Here is a 20,037-nt window from a genome sequence, read left to right on the forward strand (position 1 = left end):
TGATAAGCAAACTGCAGGGGATCCAGCCAAGGCTCCACCAGCAGCCGCAGATGTTTTAGGATGAGTCTCTCCAGCGTCTTCATGACATGTGAGGTCAGAGCCACTGGCCTGTAGTCACTGGGGGTCGACGGGTTGATCTTTTTAGGGATAGGAACCAGGCAGGATGACTTCCAGAGTGATGTAACTCTCTGCATCTCCAGGCTCATGTTGAAGATCCGTTGTAAAACTCCATACAGCTGGGAAGCACAACACCTAAGGGCCCTTGGGCTGACACCATCAGGACCAGCAGCTTTGCCGGGGCGGAGTCTGCCCAATTCTTTTTTGATGTCATCTGCTGAGAGGGACAGGGTGAGACAGTCTGAGGGGGCAGGAGAGGGGGGGGGGTATGAAAGGAGAAGATGGGAAGAGCTGGCTGTGGAGACAGGAGACGCAGGGCAGTCGAACCTATTGAAGTGTAGATTTAGGTTGTTAGCACTTTCGACATCCCCCTCCATCCCAACACCTCTCTTTTGTCTCAGGCCAGTGATAGCCCGCATTCCATTCCACACCTCCCTGGTATTGTTTTCCTGCAGTTTGTTTTCCAGCCTCCGTCTGTAGGACTCTTTCCCCTCAGCAATCTTGGCTTTCAGCTCCCTCTGCACCAGTTTCAGCTGATCTCTGTCACCATTTCTGAAAGCTGTTTTTTTCTTGTTCAGGGTTGCTTATATGTCTTTGGAAACCCAGGGCTTATTGTTGGGGAAGCACAGTATGGTTTTTTGGGGGACTACCGTGTCAACACAGAAGCTGATATAGTCTGTAACACAGCCTGTCAGATTGTCAATATTGTCCTGATTGGAATCACAAAGAACATCCCAGTCCGTTGACTCAAAGCATCCCTGCAGAGTCTCTTCCAACTCCCTTGTCCATGTTGTGACCGGTTTTGTGGCTGCAGGTTGTCTCTGGACGGCAGGTCTGTAAAGGGGCTGGAGGAAGACCAGGTTGTGATCAGCCCTGCCCAGAGGAGGGAGAGGGCTGGAGGTGTATGCCTCAGCAGCATTGGCATAAAACAGGTCCAGTGTTTTGTTTCTTGTTTTGCAGTCCACATACTGCTTGAATGTAGGTAGAACAGTGGAGAGGTTCGTGTGGTTAAAATCGCCCGTTATAGCCACAAACGCTGAGGGACTACGATTTAGTACGTCCGCTGTCGCAGAGCTGATGACGTCACACGCCTGCGCCGCGTTGGCATCAGGAGCGATGTAAACAATGATGATAATGGCGAGGGAAAGCTCACGCGGTAGATAATATGGTCGGAGACCGACCGCCAACAGTTCTATGTGTTTGTTACACACAGCCATCCTCACCTTAACGTGACTGGGGGAACACCATCGGTTGTTAACATAAAGAACGAGTCCTCCTCCCCTCTTCTTCTCACAGCTGCCCGAGTCCCTGTCCGCTCTCACACACGTAAATCTGTTTATATCCACCACCTGGTCCGGGATGTTTTTGTGCAGCCATGTCTCCGTGTAACACATAACACTGCATTCTCGGAAAACTTTCTCTGTCCTTGTTAGCGTTGCGATCTCCTCCATCTTATTAACCAGCGATCTGACATTGCCAGTAACCACAGACGGGAGAGCAGGACAGAATCTTTTCCTCCTGAGTCATCGCGTTTTCCCCGCTCTGCAGCCACAGTAGTTCCTCTTGGTCACCGCGGGAATCTCATGCTGAACACCGGCATGGCTGTGCTGTCTTAGCCCCAGCAATTGGTCGCAGCTATAAGCAAAGGGGCAGTGTGGCGTCGCGGTCATCTCAGTTGTTTTGCGCCGAGATTTGCATCCAAACATGGCACAAAAAGGCTGAGCTGAAATATTCTTGTGGCCAATCAAAGTGTGTTCTCCGCTCACATGATTCCAAGATGGCAGCCCCAAATGTTGTTACCTGACCAAGAGGGCAGAGCCTTTAACAAACACAGGCTCCCAATGACATTGTGACATCACAATGTACCAGCTAAAGTCATTGTGCACCTCATAGCCAATAGCAATGGCAGATTTAAATTCAAATACAGTGCAGAGTTTTAACCTGAAGATGGCGTAACACTGACAGTTTCAACTACTTAAGTTAACTAAGATGCACAAAAGTGCCAAATTATACAGTACAATTAGACACTCATAGACGATTAGCTAAAAGATGAAGCATCTCTGGATTTTTGTTTTATTTCTCAAAAACAACGATGCTGCATCTGCTTCATGTCCACCACTTGTCCAGTTTCCTTATTTGTACATTTTAAGCACAACTGGACGTGTAAACTGATGTATCTGTTAGTGATGTCATTTCTAAAACGTTTACATCACCTTTTTTCCTTTCAAGCTTTAAACCAACATGAGCGAAAGCTGCTGCTGTTTATTTGTTTTTCCAACGATCAGCACCATCTGCTGGACACAAGCTAGCGTTTAAAAAAACATTTGTGTCAATAAAACACCAGTGTTTACATTTCATAACATCCCTCTTTATACAATTATATATAAATATTTTGAATAACATAGGGGAAATTGATAAAACACATTTTAACTTACATGGTTAAAGTCTTACAAGATAATTTTGTATATTTCTTGACTGGGGAAGCCACAAAGCTCTCTGTGCCCAGTGTGAATAAAAGTGGCTGGATCAATTAATCAAACTTTATTTATAAAGCACTTTTCCAGTTTTGTGTAATATGAAGCACTTTACTGCAAACAAAATAAAACACACGGAAACAGAAAGGGCATTTTAGGCACAATTAAATGCAAAAACATATGTTAACAAATAATCAATTACAGGATTTAATGTTAACTGAAAAAAGTGTAAGAGTTAAAAAAAACTTTGTAATCTACTAAAACCAAATTATTTTATGTGACAATAACGGTTTAAAAGTTAAATTTAGTATTTTAGTCTGAAATGCAAATGTTCCTCACAGCAGATGTGGTCATGGAAACGTCATTAAACTTTCACACACCACCTTTCACACACTCATTACGTGGAGTCACGTGACAGCGTTCACCTGTACCTGAACTATCCGTGCATGTGCGCTCGCTGTCAATTATTAAAAGAGACATGAATTATTTTAAAACGTCTGTATTTAGCGGTAAGTCATTGCTCTGCCGGCAGGACTCCGCTGGAGTTGGTGCAGTTATTTCAGCCAATCAAGCCCAGAGCTCTACTTGACTCAAGCTGCTGCTGCTGCTCTAGGACTTCACGTAACTATGTCCCAGAAGGTAAATAACTCCTTAAACTAGCTGACTATTTAGCTAACATTTAATCTGTAAGGTTAATTTTGTATTTACGTTAGAAATTTTCCAAACTGCAATAATAGTTGGTAGTTTTTGACATTGTCCACACTTCTTATCGTCTGTCTTTGTCCTTACAGAGCAGTCCAGGCACTCTGGTCCTCATGGTTGCTTCTGCAGCCATCGGAGGAACTCTGCAGTATGGATACAACCTGGCTATAATGAATGCTCCCACCATTGTAAGTTACCTATTGTGTGAAGTGAGTGTTGCAGTCTAAAATGCCTAATACTAACATAACTATCTATTAACAATACTAATAAATGCCTTTTGTGATGTCAGCATGAGCCGAGCATCCTTTCGTATTTAGGTCAGAGTGTTGTTCAACACAAATTGACACATCTGGTTAAAAACAAATCAAAGTAAAATCAGAATTAGGGCGATTAGTCATCTCATGTGACTAATTCAGGGTTTGTTGATAATTTCTTACAGTTTATTCAAGCGTTTATCAACGAGACGTTCCAGCAGCGATGGGACATCCAGTTGCTGGACTACCAAGTAACGCTGCTGTGGACAATCATTGTTTCTATCTTCTCACTGGGGGGGTTAGCAGGAGCTCTTATTGCAGGACCTATGACCATTCGCTTTGGCAGGTAATATGAAATGAGGACAGTGAATGACAAACCTTTTGGTGTCACAAGTGATTGTTCATTTACTTTACCTTCAGAATGCAATAACACGTGATTCTGCAAGTTCTGATGAATTTCATGTGGTTTATTTACATTCACAACCCACATCATGAACCTGCCGTTTTCAGCACAAATCTGCAAACTTTTAACACGAAATTCTTCCGTTTTCAAGAAAGAATTGTCTGCTGCTGAACAACATTTTTCTCATGAGCGGCGCTCTCTTTGCACTGACAAGTCGGGCTGCCAGGTCGTTCGAGATGATCATTATCTCACGGGTTCTTATTGGAATAAATGCAGGTATGTAAATGTAGAAAAATGTAACCTCTCACTTTACAAATACGTAAACTGTGCTTGTGATGCAGGAATCAGCATGAATGTGCAGCCCATGTATTTTGGAGAAAGTGCACCAAAGAACCTGAGAGGAGCCGTCTCGCTGTCCTCGGCTGTTTTCACAGCGTTCGGCGTAGTGTTGGGACAAGTAGTCGGACTCAGGTCTGCTCTCAGTAATCCTGGCTGATCTGTAATTAAAGAAGAAGAAAATGAGAATAGCTGTAATAGAAAGGCATGTACAGTAATAATAATCAGGATTATTTATTTACAGAGAGATTTTGGGAAGCGAGTCGTGTTGGCAGTACCTCCTTGCCAGTAATGCCATTCCTGGCTTTATCCAGCTCCTGAGCCTGCCGTGGTTCCCAGAGAGTCCCAGATTCCTGCTCATTGATCGAGGGGACAAAGAAGCTTGTATCAATGGTGCGTTACTGACATGAGGTAGCCTTCTTTACATTTATTGGTTCTGTTTTAGCTTGTGTGTGTAATGTAAGATAAGAAACAATAAGTAGATCTTGCCATTAACTATGTCTCATCTGATATTTTTACAATGCTTTTTAACATCTCGTTAGAAATAAGTGGAGATACTTTCTGCTCCTGTTTTTGTGCTGATGTTTAAGTTTTGTTTTTTTCCAGCCCTGAGGCGTCTGCGAGGCGGCGAGGTCCAGAGCAGCGAGCTCGATGAGATCCTGCAGGAACAGGATGAAACCAGAGGCCTGAGGCCGAGCCGACCCTGGGAGCTCCTCACCGATCGCTCTGTTCGCTGGCAGCTCATCTCCGTCGTCATCATCAGCAGTGCCATGCAGCTCTGTGGAAACGACTCGGTAAGCGTCATCGTCTCTTGACTCCAAAGCCTGATGGATGTTTAGCGTGGATCGATGGAAGTGAAGCTGGAGAGCAGAATGGTATCAGATGCTCTAGTTGTGATGCTGATGGGAAACGTGAGATGATTCATCAGCAGTTTGTGTTACGGAACAGGAGTTCTGTATAGTGTTCCTGCAAAACACATAAATAATGTACACTGGTGATGAAGCATCATCATCTTCTTTAAGGCTCAGTACTTATGTGGAAGACAAATATGCCATAAACTGAAGTCCATTATTGGTTGATTTATTCCTATTCTTTACACATACTTTATAAAGAATAAATATTCAGAGCTACTTGATGCCTCTGCAGCAAATCCTGATTAATTATTAGTGAGTTTAGTAGCTTTTAATCGCATGCCTTCCAGGTTTAAGGAGGGTTTTGTATTAACACAATTACTGAATGTACAAATAATCATAATCAGCCTATGACCATTTAAACCCCATCAGACCTTAGCTTTCTCATGACTTCTGTTCTTTTTCACAGATTTACGTCTACGCATCATATGTGTTTAAAGAGGCTGGACTATCTAATGATCAAATCCAGTATGTCACCATTGGTACTGGAACCTGTGAATTCACAGCGTGCATTATGTGTGTAAGTATCAGCCATCGCCGTCACATTATGTAACCCATTAAAGATGAAAGGGAGGTGCTTGAATTCCTCCTAGAGCTTTAGTACACGAGTTAACATTTCCATCTAATCACACACACACTTCTGAACTCACACACATGCTGAGTGGTTTAAAAAGAAGATGGCAGAATGACAGCAAAACACACTGATGCATCATCTTCTATTTTCTGCATGTGACCAACGCAGCTCTCATTATTACATTTCCAGTTTGTTTCCCAATCATTTACTGTCTTAAAAAACAATTTGCTCACCCTGGTTGGACCTTCAGGTTCTGCAAAGCAGCGGTTCTCTGCTTTTATGGCAGCTTTGTTTGTCTAAGTTTCTCATTGTGACTGCTTGATCAAGAATAAAGTTTAATTTATTGGAGTTTGCATGCATTTTAAACTAAAGTGTAAATGTTGTAAAATATTTATTTGATATATTTCTTATCTGAGACTGGCCTAACTTTTTAGATGTTTTGCTTCGGGAGCCTAAGTCACACCCAAGTACTTCTGGTCCATGGGTCCCATACTGTCAAAACAATGAATGGGAGTCTATGGGACAATATATTATAGGTTTTATATGTGCCATGAATTTCATTTAAAGTGGCAGTGTGTAGTTATGTGGAGCTAGGGGACAGTACATACATTTCAGGGTAATTTTACGCCATATCGCCATGACTGCTGCTAGTTTATAAAAACATTAAGGTAAATGTTTTTACCTGTGGAGTAGAAAGCATGCAACCTCAGCATGACTTCTCAGACTTTGACTTTCCTTTGGGTAATTCCATTGAGTGAATGCAATGCTGATTCTAGTTTTCTGGCGCTGTAGTTTCCGGATCTGCTCCGGGTCCTGCACCTGCCGATGACGTCATCATACTACGACAATCCCGCTTGGCCATGATATATTGCATCTCTTTTTTGATTCTGTTCTTTCACATATGTTTTGGAAGGAGTTTAGCAGTTTTGTTATTAAATTTGTGTTTCTTACTCCTTAAATGTTTTTGATAGGGGTAACGTAACTCCCGTAAGTCGTACGTTAAGCCAATCATTTAGTGTGACGTCATCGGCAGGCGTCATTGGCAGGCGCAGGACCCCGGGCCGGCCAGAAGGAAACAGCATCTAATATGGCCCAAAGATGCCAGACCCGAGCCCTATACATACTTTTGACCCGTGTTTTTCATGGTTATATGTTACAAAGCCGCCAATGTTTTTCAACGACTGGACATCTGCCTGCACCCTCCTTAAAATGTAAACTGAGTGGGGGTTAAACTAACTCTAGCTTCTTAGCCCAAAACATTTAAACAACTGCAGTTAGAGCTGCTCATGAAGACTTTTGGCCTCTTTGACAATTTTTAAAATAACTTCACATTTTCAAACTTTAAATTTGCTTATTAAACATCAGCATACATGAATATTCATTAAAAAAACAGAAAGCTAATTGAATCCTTATTTATTCCATGAGCATGAATACATTTTATGTCTGACAAAACAAAAATGAAGCGATTCATGTTTTGACTTTTTCAGAACCTGCTGATAGAGCATGTAGGTCGAAGGTTCATGTTGATGGGAGGTTTTCTTCTCATGGCCATCTGGGCAATCGTCTTCACCATTGCTCTGTTGCTTGAGGTGGTAATATTATGAATTGTATGAAAATAAAGTGTAAGATTGTATTTTGAATAGTCTAAAAGTGTCTTAAAGGTGCATTATGTAAGAATATATTGAGAATTTTACAGTGAGAAAATCCCAAAAGAGTTGTTTCAGTCATTTTGGGAGGAAGGTTATACTTTATATTTCATATCCAGCTGGCTGCGGGGATTGTCAGTTTTTCTCCTTTAAAAACACAGGAAGTAGGTACGTAATAACTGTTTACCACCAGTGAGTGTGAGGTTGCCATGTCTTCTGCGAGCTAACACTGCAGCGCTGACAATTGTAATTTTACACAAAAAGCTCCAGAGTTGTTTAAAGTGGTTGCAGTAACCAAATGTTACCACAGGATGTCATTCTTACTTAATTTCTACATAATGCATCTTTAAATACTTTTCCTTTCTTGTAGGATTTTTAGGGTTTTGAAGTTTTCAAAGTTGTTCTAATTCATCCCGTTATGAAGTATGTCTAATATTTATCAAATTGCAGCACATTTCCTGGATGCCTTACCTGAGTATGGCCTGCATCTTCACCTATATTCTCAGCTTTGGCATGGGGCCGGGTAAGTTATAGAGATTTCTTTGTAAATTTGACAACTATCATATTTACAGAAACACAGTAATTTACTACAGAAAATAACAAAAGTAATGTTTCAACTGTAGGAGTACTGGATAAATTCTGGGAGGAGGAAAGGTGACAGGGAAATTCGATGGCTTTGTCCTCTCCGCTCCAAGCAAATCAGTCCTTTCAGGACTTTGCTAGGATGTCTAGATATCGTGACTGTTTTGGCAGTGAATGATTGACCATTTATCAATGCCAAAGGCCATGCAGAAACATTAATATCATTTAAAACGTTTTATGCTCTCATTTAATCCATTTACGACAAAAGGGGAGCGGCCATGTGATGTAAAAAGCTGCGTTCAATGACCAGAAGACACACCGAGATTTATGGTGCTCTGTATCAAACCACAAAGCTTCCTGAATTACGTTTTCGGGGGATTTCTGCTCAGCAACTCTACAGGGTCATGTGCAAGTATACCTAGTTTAGATACTTGTTTGGTCCCAAAAGTGGTCCTTTCAGAAAGGCCCGGTGAAATGGAGACGCGCATGTTGTGAAGATAAAAAACTTAAAAGTACCCAGAAGGTCCAATTGTGGAAATGGGTCTCATTCTCATGAGTGCTGGATTTAGTATTTTACTTATTTAACTATTTCTCAAAGTACATTAATTTATATTATTCACTACAACCTGTTTTAGTGTGTGTTTCAGTAAAATTTCTGATTACTGAGTTTGACTTCAAATATATGAAAAAATATTTCCCGATTGTCCCAAAAAATTGTTTTTCTTACAGCTGGAGTGACCGGTGTTCTCCCCACTGAGATCTTTAATCAGACCGCTCGCCCGGCTGCCTACATGGTCGCTGGCTCCATGATGTGGCTCAACCTGTTTGTCGTAGGGATGATTTTCCCTTTTCTGGTGGTCAGTCCCACACTTAATCCACACACTTAACACACCTTAAGAAGCTCAAGAACAACCAAGTTAAAATGTTTTAAATCGCTTCAGTTAGTTTTACCTTTAATCTGCTTGATTTAAGAAAAATACCACATGAATAAAACATCTAATTTGCTGTGGGATAAAACAGTTGGGTCAGAACAACTCATAGGGCTGCCTTTACCTTTCATATAAACATTGGCGGCTCTTTTTATTTCACTAGCTGGTGTTTATGATGATCAGCTGGTGATCAGTCCACAGCCGAATTTAGCAAATACTGATCTGGGATCAATAATGCATTAATTTAATGACTCTAATGCACTCTGTTGTCTGCACGTCTGTGCTGTTAAGTTTTAAATAAAAAGCAAAATAATGCAAGTTTTGGATTGAGATTTAAAATCAATCTAAAAAGTATCGGATTAATTTTAGGGGAAATACTCTTGATGGAGAAAATTCTTAGTTTTGTCATTAAGGTTTTAGTTTTCCTGACCAACTAAAGATTCAACGCTGTAAAATAATTTTGTTTTTACTTCAGAGTAGAATGAATAACTTTGCTTTCCTTTTTCTTTTTCAGAGCGGATTGAGAGAATACTGTTTTGTTCCTTTCGCAGTTGTCTGCTTGTCGTCAGCGCTGTATATCAGCTTGTTTCTGCCTGAAACAAAAGGAAAGTCTCTGTCAGCCATCACACAGGAATTCCACAAGATCAACTTTAAAGGACACGACAAAATATTTGAATCGCAGACTGTGTATCAGCAGGGTCAAGCGTGTCTTTCCACAGCCTTTTAGAAGGATCACTGCTGAAAAACTTTTTAATGTTGGTTTTACTTTTACTGGGACTTTAAAGTCTGTGCCTTTAATTTATAGTAGATGGTCTGTATTTGATATAGACACTTAACCCACCTTGCCTGCTGGTGGTGGTTGGAGGCACCAGTGGCACCTGTGCTTTGGCTGCAATGTAGCTCATCACCAACAGGGTGTGAATGTGTGTGCATGGGTGAATGACTGTGTTGTAAAGTGCCTTAGGGGGTTCTAAGACTCTACAAGGCGCTACATCAAATACAGACCACTTACAGGTCATAATCAAGACAAATTCATTGTTTTTTTTACTAGCAAATACTGTATCTTTGTTGAACAAATAGATTTTTTATGTTTAATACGTTTTCAAAAGGTCATTATCAAACATGGTAGAGCTACAAAAAAATGTGACATTGACAACTTTTGTGATTGTTTTCTCAGGTTGACTCAACATGGTTGAGAAAACAAAAGAGTTTGTTTAAATGAAATGAATGAGTTGGTGTGAGAGTCTTAAGGTCTTAACTTTTATCATCAAATGCATACTATGCAACTTTTTCATATTTTTAAATCATTTTCTTGAGCCAGTATGTGCTAAAATGACCTTTAACGTGGTTCATGAAATGTCACAATATCACAACTTCAGAGAGCCGGTCCGGTCTCTGCTGGACTTACCGGTGGAGCTGGCATGCCACGCTGCAGTCTGCTTCCAGCAGTTTCCTGCATGTTAGATCATGAACACAGCTGATTTGTTTAATTTAGTGATAAACTGCTCCTGTAGAAACTAATGCAGGCTGAGAAGACATTTCAGCAGATAGATTAAAGTGTTTAAAAATAGGAACGCATAACAAGGAGATAAGTTTCCCTTTTAGTTCTACTAGGCGGGCACTAGGGGGTGCTAAAAGCAAGCCATAACTGCAAAGGATTATCAATCCCACAAGTTATTGATCCATTCTTCTTTCTAAAAATGAATAAAAACACCAAACAAAGATGCATATTGAATAATTGTACCTGAAAGTTTCTTTTACCTCTAGATTATACAAATTTAATCAATTTTTTAATGAGTTTGTTGCTGTAGATTTCGTAGACGGTTTAAATTTAATCTGTTACTAAATATCAGGGAGTAGATTTAACAAACACAGGAACATGCCAGGCTGACCATATTTAATCTGGCAGCATCTGCTACTCACATCAGAACATGATGATCTTCCTCAAATTAATAGCACAAAAGGTGAACTAAAGCCAGATGTGTAACTTTCTGATGCTTATATCAAACATGCTGAACATTCACTTATTCTGCTGCCTGCATCCAATGTGTCTGAAGGAATTAAGGAGTTCACATCCAAAAAGGTAGGAGGTATGTTTCTGAAATTGTCCTGGACATGTCCTTTATGAAAGATGCAGACTGAAGCCTAAAACATACACAGCGAGTGCAGAATTATTAGGCAAGTTGTATTTTTGAGGAATAATTTTATTATTGACCAACCGCCATGTTCTCAATGAACCCAAAAAAACTCATTAATATCAAAGCTGAATGTTTTTGGAAGTAGTTTTTAGTTTTAGCTATTTTAGGGGGATATCTGTGTGTGCAAGTGACTATTACTGTGCATAATTATTAGGCAACTTAATATATACCCATTTAAATTATTTATTTTTACCAGTGAAACCAGTATAACATCTCCACACACCCAAATATACATTTCTGACATTCAAAAACAATACAAAAAACAAATCAGCGACCAATATAGCCACCTTTCTTTGCAAGGACACTCAAGCCTGCCATCCATGGATTCTGTCGTGTTTTGATCTGTTCACCATCAACATTGCGTGCAGCAGCAACCACAGCCTCCCAGACACTGTTCAGAGAGGTGTACTATTTTCCCTCCTTGTAAATCTCACATTTGATGATTGACCACAGGTTCTCAATGGGGTTCAGATCAGGTGAACAAGGAGGCCATGTCATTAGTTTTTCTTCTTTTATACCCTTTCTTGCCAGCTACGCTGTGGAGTACTTGGACGCGTGTGATGGAGCATTGTCCTGCATGAAAATCATGTTTTTCTTGAAGGATGCAGACTTCTTCCTGTACCACTGCTTGAAGAAGGTGTCTTCCCAGAAACTGGCAGTAGGACTGGGAGTTGAGCTTGACTCCATCCTCAACCCGAAAAGGCCCCACAAGCTCATCTTTGATGATACCAGCCCAAACCAGTACTCCACCTCCACCTTGCTGGCGTCTGAGTCGGACTGGAGCTCTCTGCCCTTTACCAATCCAGCCACGGGCCCATCCATCTGGCCCATCAAGACTCACTCTCATTTCATCAGTCCATAAAACCTTAGAAAAATCAGTCTTGACATATTTCTTGGCCCAGTCTTGGCGTTTCAGCTTGTGTGTCTTGTTCAGTGGTGGTCGTCCTTCAGCCTTTCTTACCTTGGCCATGTCTCTGAGTATTGCACACCTTGTGCTTTTGGGCACTCCAGTGATGTTGCAGCTCTGAAATATGGCCAAACTGGTGGCAAGTGGCATCTTGGCAGCTGCACGCTTGACTTTTCACAGTTCATGGGCAGTTATTTTGCGCCTTGGTTTGTCCACACGCTTCTTGCGACCCTGTTGACTATTTTGAATGAAATGCTTGATTGTTCGATGATCACGCTTCAGAAGCTTTGCAATTTTAAGACTGCTGCATCCCTCTGCAAGATTTCTCACTATTTTTGACTTTTCTGAGCCTGTCAAGTCCTTCTTTTGACCCATTTTGCCAAAGGAAAGGGAATTGCCTAATAATTATGCACACCTGATATAGGGTGTTGATGTCATTAGACCACACCCCTTCTCATTACAGAGATGCACATCACCTAATATGCTTAACTGGTAGTAGGCTTTCGAGCCTATACAGCTTGGAGTAAGACAACATGCATGAAGAGGATGATGTGGACAAAATACTCATTTCCCTAATAATTCTGCACTCCCTGTACATTTCATTAGTTTTTTTATCATGCACTAGAGGTAATTTTTAAATAGATTTTAGCATTTATATACACTTCTTTTTTCTATAGGTTTGTTAAATGCCATGTTATTATTCCCAACATTAAAATGTTTTACCTAAACAATCTGAAACAGTTCCAGAAGTCTAAATCGTCATTAAAAATACCTTTTAAAGTAAACTCATTGTGTACTTTGTTGCATCCCTCTGCTTACAAGAAACTTTGTCTTGTTTTTTTTTTAGCTGCCCTGCGTAAACAATCTGCCATTTTTTAATTCTGTGTTGAGGCTTGAAACATTTTGAGTCTTTTTTTCCACGTCAGCTGCAGTACTGGAGGCTTTACCTGCTGGCACTGGTTCTGGGAATCGGAGGATCGTTTCAATACGGGATCCAAGTTTCTGTTATCTCCTCTCCAGCAGAGGTGAGATCTGCTCAAATTGATCCCTGCATGGTCCTAGCTTCAATGCTGAGACCTAAAATGATCACTAAAAATTAAGTTATTGATGCTGTCATGTTTGATTTGTTTCATTTATTGATATCATGTATTAATAAGAGCTTTAATTTGTAGATATGGGCTTTTAGGGAGGTTCTCACACCTCAGATTTTGTTCAGTTTATTTTTGCTAAACATGCACCTAAATACACACATAATCCACTATTACAGCAACCAGAAATGTTTTTGAGACAATCTGAAATATCAGGGTTAAAATGTTATTCCTCCACTAGTTTTTCCTCAAAACATTATTTTTCTATTATATTAAATAAAAATGTTGAAATTCTATCTGCACTTTGGTTTTGTTTGTTTATATTGATCCAAAGCCTGATGATGTAAAACCTTTATGTTAATAAAAAAAAGAAAGCTCTCCTTTGGACTTCATTCCTGTGATGAATCAACTAACATCATTAACTCAAGTTTTACAGTTCAATGATATAATAGCTGTAGTTCAACTGAAAAATGGAGCCAAACATTTATGTGATTGAGCTGTTCCTCTATAAAACAGTTCCATCCATCTATCCATTTTCAGTCGCTTATCCGGGGTCGGGTCGTGGGGACAGCAGCCTAAGCAGAGAGGTCCAGACCGCCCTCTCCCCAGGCACTTGGGCCAGCTTCGTGAATCCTAAGGCGTTCCCTGGCCAGACGAGAAACATAGTCCCTCTCGTGTGTCCTGGGTCATCCTTTATGTTTCCTCCCAGTTGGACATGCCAGGAAAACCTCACCAAGGAGGTGTCCAGGAAGACATCCTAACTACATGCCCGAGCCACCCCAACTGGCTCCTCTCAATGTGGAGGAGCAGTGGATTTACTCCGAGCTTCTCACCCTAAGGGAGAGCGCTGACACCCTGCAGAGAAAACTCATTTTGGCTACTTGCATCTGTGATCTCGTTCTTTTGGTCACTCCCAAAGCTCATGACCATAGGTGAGGGTACATGGATCAACCGGTAAACCGAGGGCTCCACCTTCTAACTCAGCTCTCTTTTCACCACAACAGACTGATTCAACGCCCGCATCACTTCAGATGCTGCACCAATCTGCCTGTCAAACTTGTGCTCCATTTTTCCCTCACTCGTGAACAATGAAACTACTTTACACTGAAAATCATTTACACTGTGATAAGTTCTGCAATTTGTTTTAGTTTAAAAGAGTTTTTGTCCATCAATATTTCTTTCGTTCAGCTCAAAAAAAGCAGCAGTAAAATCCTACGAGTTCTCCGTCAGTTCCATCTGAACCTGCAGCAGAGAGGAATACCAAGTCTATTCTGGAGAGTATGAGTGTGCTTGAGAAACACAGGAACAGATCTGACTTGTTTTGAAGACCTGACCTGTCAAACCTTCCTGCAGCATGTTCACAGATTTGTGAACTCCACCTCGATACACAGATACAGGACTCTAGTGGACGGGTCCACCAACCAGCTCATCTGGTCCTTCATTGTGGCTGTGCCGAGTCTGGAAGCCTGGGTCAGAGCCATGCACAGTGGCAGCCTGTCTGTCCGCTACGGACGGTGAGACAAGACACGCACAGATGCAACCTGATTCAGAGAAAAATGGTATACATTTTAAAAAGGTGTAAATCTATAAATAAACCTAACTTTGCAGTAAAAAGTCTCTCCTGATAAACAACATTGTGGCCGCTGTTGCTGCCTTGCTCATGGTCTTCAGTCGAATGGCGAAGTCTTATGAGATGATCCTGCTGGGAAGATTTCTCTATGGGAATAACGTTGGTATGTTTATTGTTGTTCTTTATTAGCATTTTCTGTGCTCTTTTAATCTTTTGCTCATTTTGTCTCCAGGTCTTGGGTTAATGCAGGAAATAGGGAAATAGGGATAGAAGACTATTTTGGATTTTGGATTTCATGTCTTTCCAGGAGGCCTTCGGACAGTACTGCTTCCTGATTTTTGTGGTTGACTCCGTTTTCAGTGCCATGTTCATGTTTTTTTTTCATCCCAGAGATCAAAGGGAAGACTATGGTTGAGATCATGGAGGATTTTAACAAACTGAACTACAAGAAGAAAAGAAGTTATGCTTCAAACACTGAAATTGCAACAAAAAAAAATTTTTTTTTTGTTTGTTTTCACTTGTAAATGTATTTGGTTTTAAATGACTTCCTAATTACTATATGGGACATGTGATAGCTCCTTGAGGTCTAAAGAGTGAAGCGTAATTGAACTTGTCTCTTTGGTGACTTGAATTGAGCCCAAAGGTTGATTTAAGCAATGTTGCAACTGGTTTAAATTTTTCAAGTTTATCCAGCAAATTGCAGTGGTAAAAGACCCAGGTGAGGAACTTGTGTATCTAGGATCTCATTCATTCAGCCACAATCCAAATCTCATGAATAGGTAAGAGTTGAAACATAGATGCACCAGTAAATCCAGAGTGTTGCCTTTTGTTTTGTTGAGTTTCACCCAAGGGCATAGGACCGGGTTTATTATTGGGGGGGGCACATTTTGGAAATCTAACGAATCTGTGATAGGTCAATAGGTCAATATATACACTCCCCTAAAGGATTATTAGGAACACCATACTAATACGGGTTTTGACCCCCTTTCGCCTTCAGAACTGCCTCAATTCTACGTGGCATTGATTCAACAAGGTGCTGAAAGCCCTTGATAGGATAGCATCTTGCAGTTGATGGGATGCACATCCAGGGCACGAAGCTCCCGTTCCATCACATCCCAAAGATGCTCTATCGGGTTGAGATCTGGTGGCTGCGGGGGCCGTTGTAGTACAGTGAACTCATTGTCATGTTCAAGAAACCAATTTGAAATGATTGAAGCTTTATGACATGGTGCATTATCCAGCTGGAAGTAGCCATCAGAGGATGGTACATGGTGGTCATGAAGGGATGGACATGGTCAGAAACAATGCTCAGGTAGCCCGTGGCATTTAAACCATGCCCAGTTGGCACTAAGGGGCCTAAAGTGTGCCAAGAAAATATCCCCCACACCATTACACCACCACCAGCATACACAGAGGTAACAAGGCATGATGTCTCCATGTTCTCAATCTGTTTCCGCCAAATTCTGACTCTACCATTTGAAGGTCTCGACAGAAATCCAGACTCATCATACGAGGCAACATTTTCCAGTCTTCAACTGTCCAATTTTGGTGAGCTGGTGCAAACTGTAGCCTCTTTTTCCTGTTTGTAGTGGAGACGGGTGGTACCCGGTGGGGTCTTCTGCTGTTGTAGCCCATCCGCCTCAAGGTTGGGCGTGTTGGGGCTTCACAAATGATTTGCTGCATTCCTCTGTTGTAACGAGTGGTTATTCCAGTCAAAGTTGCTCTTCTATCAGCTTGAATTAGTTGGCCCATTCTCCTCTGACCTCTAGAATCAACAAGGCATTTTGGCCCACAGGACTGCTGCATACTGGATGCTTTTCCCTTTTCACACCATTTTTTGTAAACCCTAGAAATAGTTGTGGGTGAAAATCCCAGTAACTGAGCAGATTGTGAAATACTCAGACTGGCCCGTCTGGCACCAACAAACATGCCACACTCAAAATGGCTTAAATCACCTTTCTTTCCCATTCTGACAGTCAGTTTGCAGTTCAGGAGATGGTCTTGACCAGGACCACACCCATAAATGCACTGAAGCAGCTGCCATGTGATTGGTTGATTAGGTAATTGCATTAAGAAGAAGTTGAACAGGTGTTCCTAATAGTCCTTTAGGTGAGTGTAGGTCAACCTCACTGAAAAAAAATTCTTTAATGATTATTTTTTATTATAATTGGTCACTCTGAGTGTTTCATGCAGGCTGAACATGAGAATAGTCTCCTACAGCTACCTCCTGCATTGGCTTCTAATAGAAAACAGATGGTGAAACTCTAGGATATGAAAAGCCTGACAGATGTGACTCAGGACGTAAGGCAAAGCTCAGAAAAACAAGAAAATAACTTTTATAGCCCTGTTCACTAACATTCTTTTTTATTTTTATTTTTTGATTGGGGACCCATGAGCCAACCAGAAGGGGAAGAGACTTAGGCTCCCCATCAGCCAGATCCAGGTTTGATTACCGGCCAACGTGGACGTTTTATTTTTTAAAAAGCTGTTTTTGTGTCAGTACTGTTTTATTTTTATTTAATAAGGCTGCCACCTTACCGTGGTGGAGGGGTTTGAGTGTCTCAATGATCCTAGGAGCTAAGTTGTCTGAGGCTTTCTGCCTCTGGTAGGGTCACCCATGGCAAACAGGTCCTAGGTGAGGGATCAGACAAAGAGCAGCCCAAAGACCTCTTATGATGAATTATATAAATGGAAACTGTGTTCCCTTGCCCGGACGTGGGTCACCGGGGCCCCCCTCTGGACCCAGGCCTGGAGGTGGGGCACATTAGCGAGCGCCTGGTGGCCGGGCTTTCACCCATGGAGCCCGGCCGGGCACAGCCCGAAGAAGAAATGTGGGTCCCCCTTCCCATGGGCTCACCACTTGTGGGAGGGGCCAAAGGGGTCAGGTGCAGTGTGTGACGGGTGGTAGTCGAGGGCGGGGACCTTGGCGGTCTGATCCTCAGCTACAGAAGCTGGCTCTTGGCACATGGAATGTCACCTCTCTGGTGGGGAAGGAGCCTGAGTTGGTGTGTGAGGTTGAGAGGTTCCGACTAGATATAGTTGGACTCACCTCAACACATGGCTCTGGCTCTGGAACCAGTTTCCTTGGACTTTCTACCACTCTGGATTTGCACCCACTGAGAGGCGCCTAGCAGGGGTGGGCATACTAGTTGCCCCCCATCTTGGTGCCTGTACGTTGGGGTTTACCCCAGTGAATGAGAGGGTAGCCTCCCTCCGCCTACGTGTGGGGGGACGGGTTCTGACTGTGGTCTGTGCTTATGCACCAAACTACAGTTCAGACTACCCACCCTTTTTGGAGACCTTGGAGGGGGTGCTGGAAAGCGCTCCTTCCGGTGACTCCCTCGTTCTGCTGGGGGACTTTAACGCTCACGTGGGCAACGACAGTGAGACCTGGAGAGGTGTGGTTGGGAGGAACGCCCCCCTGATCTGAATTCGAGTGGTGTTTTGTTATTGGACTTCTGCGCCAGTCATGGATTGTCCATAATGAACACCATGGTCAGACATAAAGGTGTCCATATGTGCTCTTGGCACCAGGATACCTTAGGCCGCAGCGCGATGATCGACTTTGTTGTAGTTTCGTCTGACCTGCGGCCGCATGTCTTGGACACTCGGGTGAAGAGAGGGGCGGAGCTGTCAACTGACCACTACCTGGTGGTGAGTTGGCTCGGATGGTGGGGGAGGATGCTGGTCAGACCAGGCAGGCCCAAACGTATTGCAAGTGTCTGCTGGGAATATCTGGCAGAGTCTCCTGTCAGAAGGAACTTCAATTCCCACCTCCGACAGAACTTCCAAAATGTTCTGGGGGAGACGGGGGACATTAAGTCTGAATGGACCCTGTTCTGTGCCTCCATCGTTGAGGCGGCCGACCGGAGCTGTGGTCGCAGAATCGTCGGTGCCTGTCGTGGTGGCGACCCCAGAACCCGCTGGTGGACACTGGCGGTTAGGGATGTTGTCAAGCTGAATAAAGAGTCCTATCAAGTCTTTTTGGCCTGTGGGACTCCAGAGGCAGCTGATGGATACTGGCAGTCCAAGCGGAACGCGGCTCGGGTGGTCGCCAAGGCAAAAACCAGGGCATGGGAGGATTTTGGTGAGATCATGGAGCAAGACTTCCGTACAGCTTCGAGGAGATTCTGGTCCACCATCCGGCGCCTGGGGGGGTGGGGGGTGGGGGGGTGGGGGTGGGGGGGGATCAGTCCGCTACCAACACTATCTATAGTGAGAATGGTGTGCTGCTGACCTCTACTCAGGACGTTGTGGATTGGTGGGCAGAATATTTCAAAGACCTCCTCAATCCCACCACCCTTCCAGTGAGGAAGTAGAGTCTGGGGACTTTGGGTTGGCCTCTCAAATCTCTGGTGCTGAGGTCACTGAGGTGGTTAAAAAGCTCCTCTGTGGCAAGGCTCCAGGGGTGGATGAGATCCGCCCGGAGTTCCTTAAGGCTCTGGATGTTGTGGGGCTGTGTTGGCTGACGCGACTCTGCAATATTGCGTGGACATCGGGGGCAGTCCCACTGGACTGGCAGACCGGGGTGGTGGTGGTCCCCTTATTAAAAAAGGGGGACCGCAGGGTGTGTTCCAACTACAGAGGGATCACACTCCTGAGCCTTCCTGGTAAGGTCTATTCAGGGGTTCTGGAGAGGAGGGTCCGTCGGATTGTTGAACCTCAGATTCAGGAGCAATATGGTTTTCGTCCTGGCTGTGGAACACTGGACCAGCTCTATACCCTTAGGGGGATCCTGGAGGGTGAGTGGGAATTTGCCCAGTCAGTCTACATGTGTTTTGTGGATTTGGAGAAGGCGTTTGACTGCGTCCCTCGGGGGGCCCTGTGGGGGGTACTCCGGGAGTATGGGGTACCAGGCCCTCTGTTTCGGGCTGTTAGGTCCCTGTATGACCGGTGTCAGAGCTTGGTCCGCATTGCCGGCAGTAAGTCGGGCTCGTTCCCAGTGAGAGTTGGACTCCGCCAAGGCTGCCCTTTGTCACCGATTCTGTTCATAACCTTTATGGACAGGATTTCTAGGCGCAACTAAGGTGTGGAGGGCATCTGTTTTGGTGGCCTGTGGATCAGGTCTCTGCTTTTTGCAGATGATGTGGTCCTGCTGGCTTAATCAGATCGTGATCTTCAGCTTTCGCTGGAGCGGTTCACAGCCGAGTGTGATGCAGCTGGGATGAGAATCAGCTCCTCTAAATCTGAGACCATGGTCTTGATTCGTAAAAGGGTAGAATGCCTTCTCCGGGTCAGGGATGAGGTCCTGCCCCAAGTGGAGGAGTTTAAAGCGTGGTTTATGCTTGACGCATTCACTTTCCGCTTGGTGATGCGGCTCACGGATGGAACACGCTTCACAACTCA

The 20,037-nt window shown here is 43.2% G+C and overlaps 1 protein-coding gene across 1 annotated transcript; it reads left to right on the top strand.

Moving 5' to 3' along the window:
* Positions 1–3,140: 3,140 nt before the first annotated feature.
* On the top strand, positions 3,141–9,782 carry slc2a11a (solute carrier family 2 member 11a). Its single transcript, XM_054730786.2, has 12 exons — positions 3,141–3,230; positions 3,383–3,481; positions 3,733–3,893; positions 4,102–4,226; positions 4,292–4,421; positions 4,531–4,679; positions 4,893–5,080; positions 5,607–5,717; positions 7,259–7,360; positions 7,868–7,940; positions 8,729–8,856; positions 9,443–9,782. The coding sequence occupies exons 1-12, from the start codon at positions 3,219–3,221 to the stop codon at positions 9,653–9,655; spliced, it is 1,491 nt and encodes a 496-aa protein (XP_054586761.2). The 5' UTR covers positions 3,141–3,218; the 3' UTR covers positions 9,656–9,782.
* The last annotated feature ends 10,255 nt before the right edge of the window (positions 9,783–20,037 follow it).

This window comes from Nothobranchius furzeri, chromosome 3, assembly GCF_043380555.1.
Source record: "Nothobranchius furzeri strain GRZ-AD chromosome 3, NfurGRZ-RIMD1, whole genome shotgun sequence".
In the NCBI taxonomy this organism is placed as follows: domain Eukaryota; kingdom Metazoa; phylum Chordata; class Actinopteri; order Cyprinodontiformes; family Nothobranchiidae; genus Nothobranchius; species Nothobranchius furzeri.

Coding starts and splice junctions, on each gene's coding strand:
- slc2a11a (XM_054730786.2), top strand. Junction 4,422..4,530: donor GGACAAGTAGTCGGACTCAG/GTCTGCTCTCAG, acceptor ATTTATTTACAG/AGAGATTTTGGGAAGCGAGT. Junction 8,857..9,442: donor TGATTTTCCCTTTTCTGGTG/GTCAGTCCCACA, acceptor TTTCTTTTTCAG/AGCGGATTGAGAGAATACTG.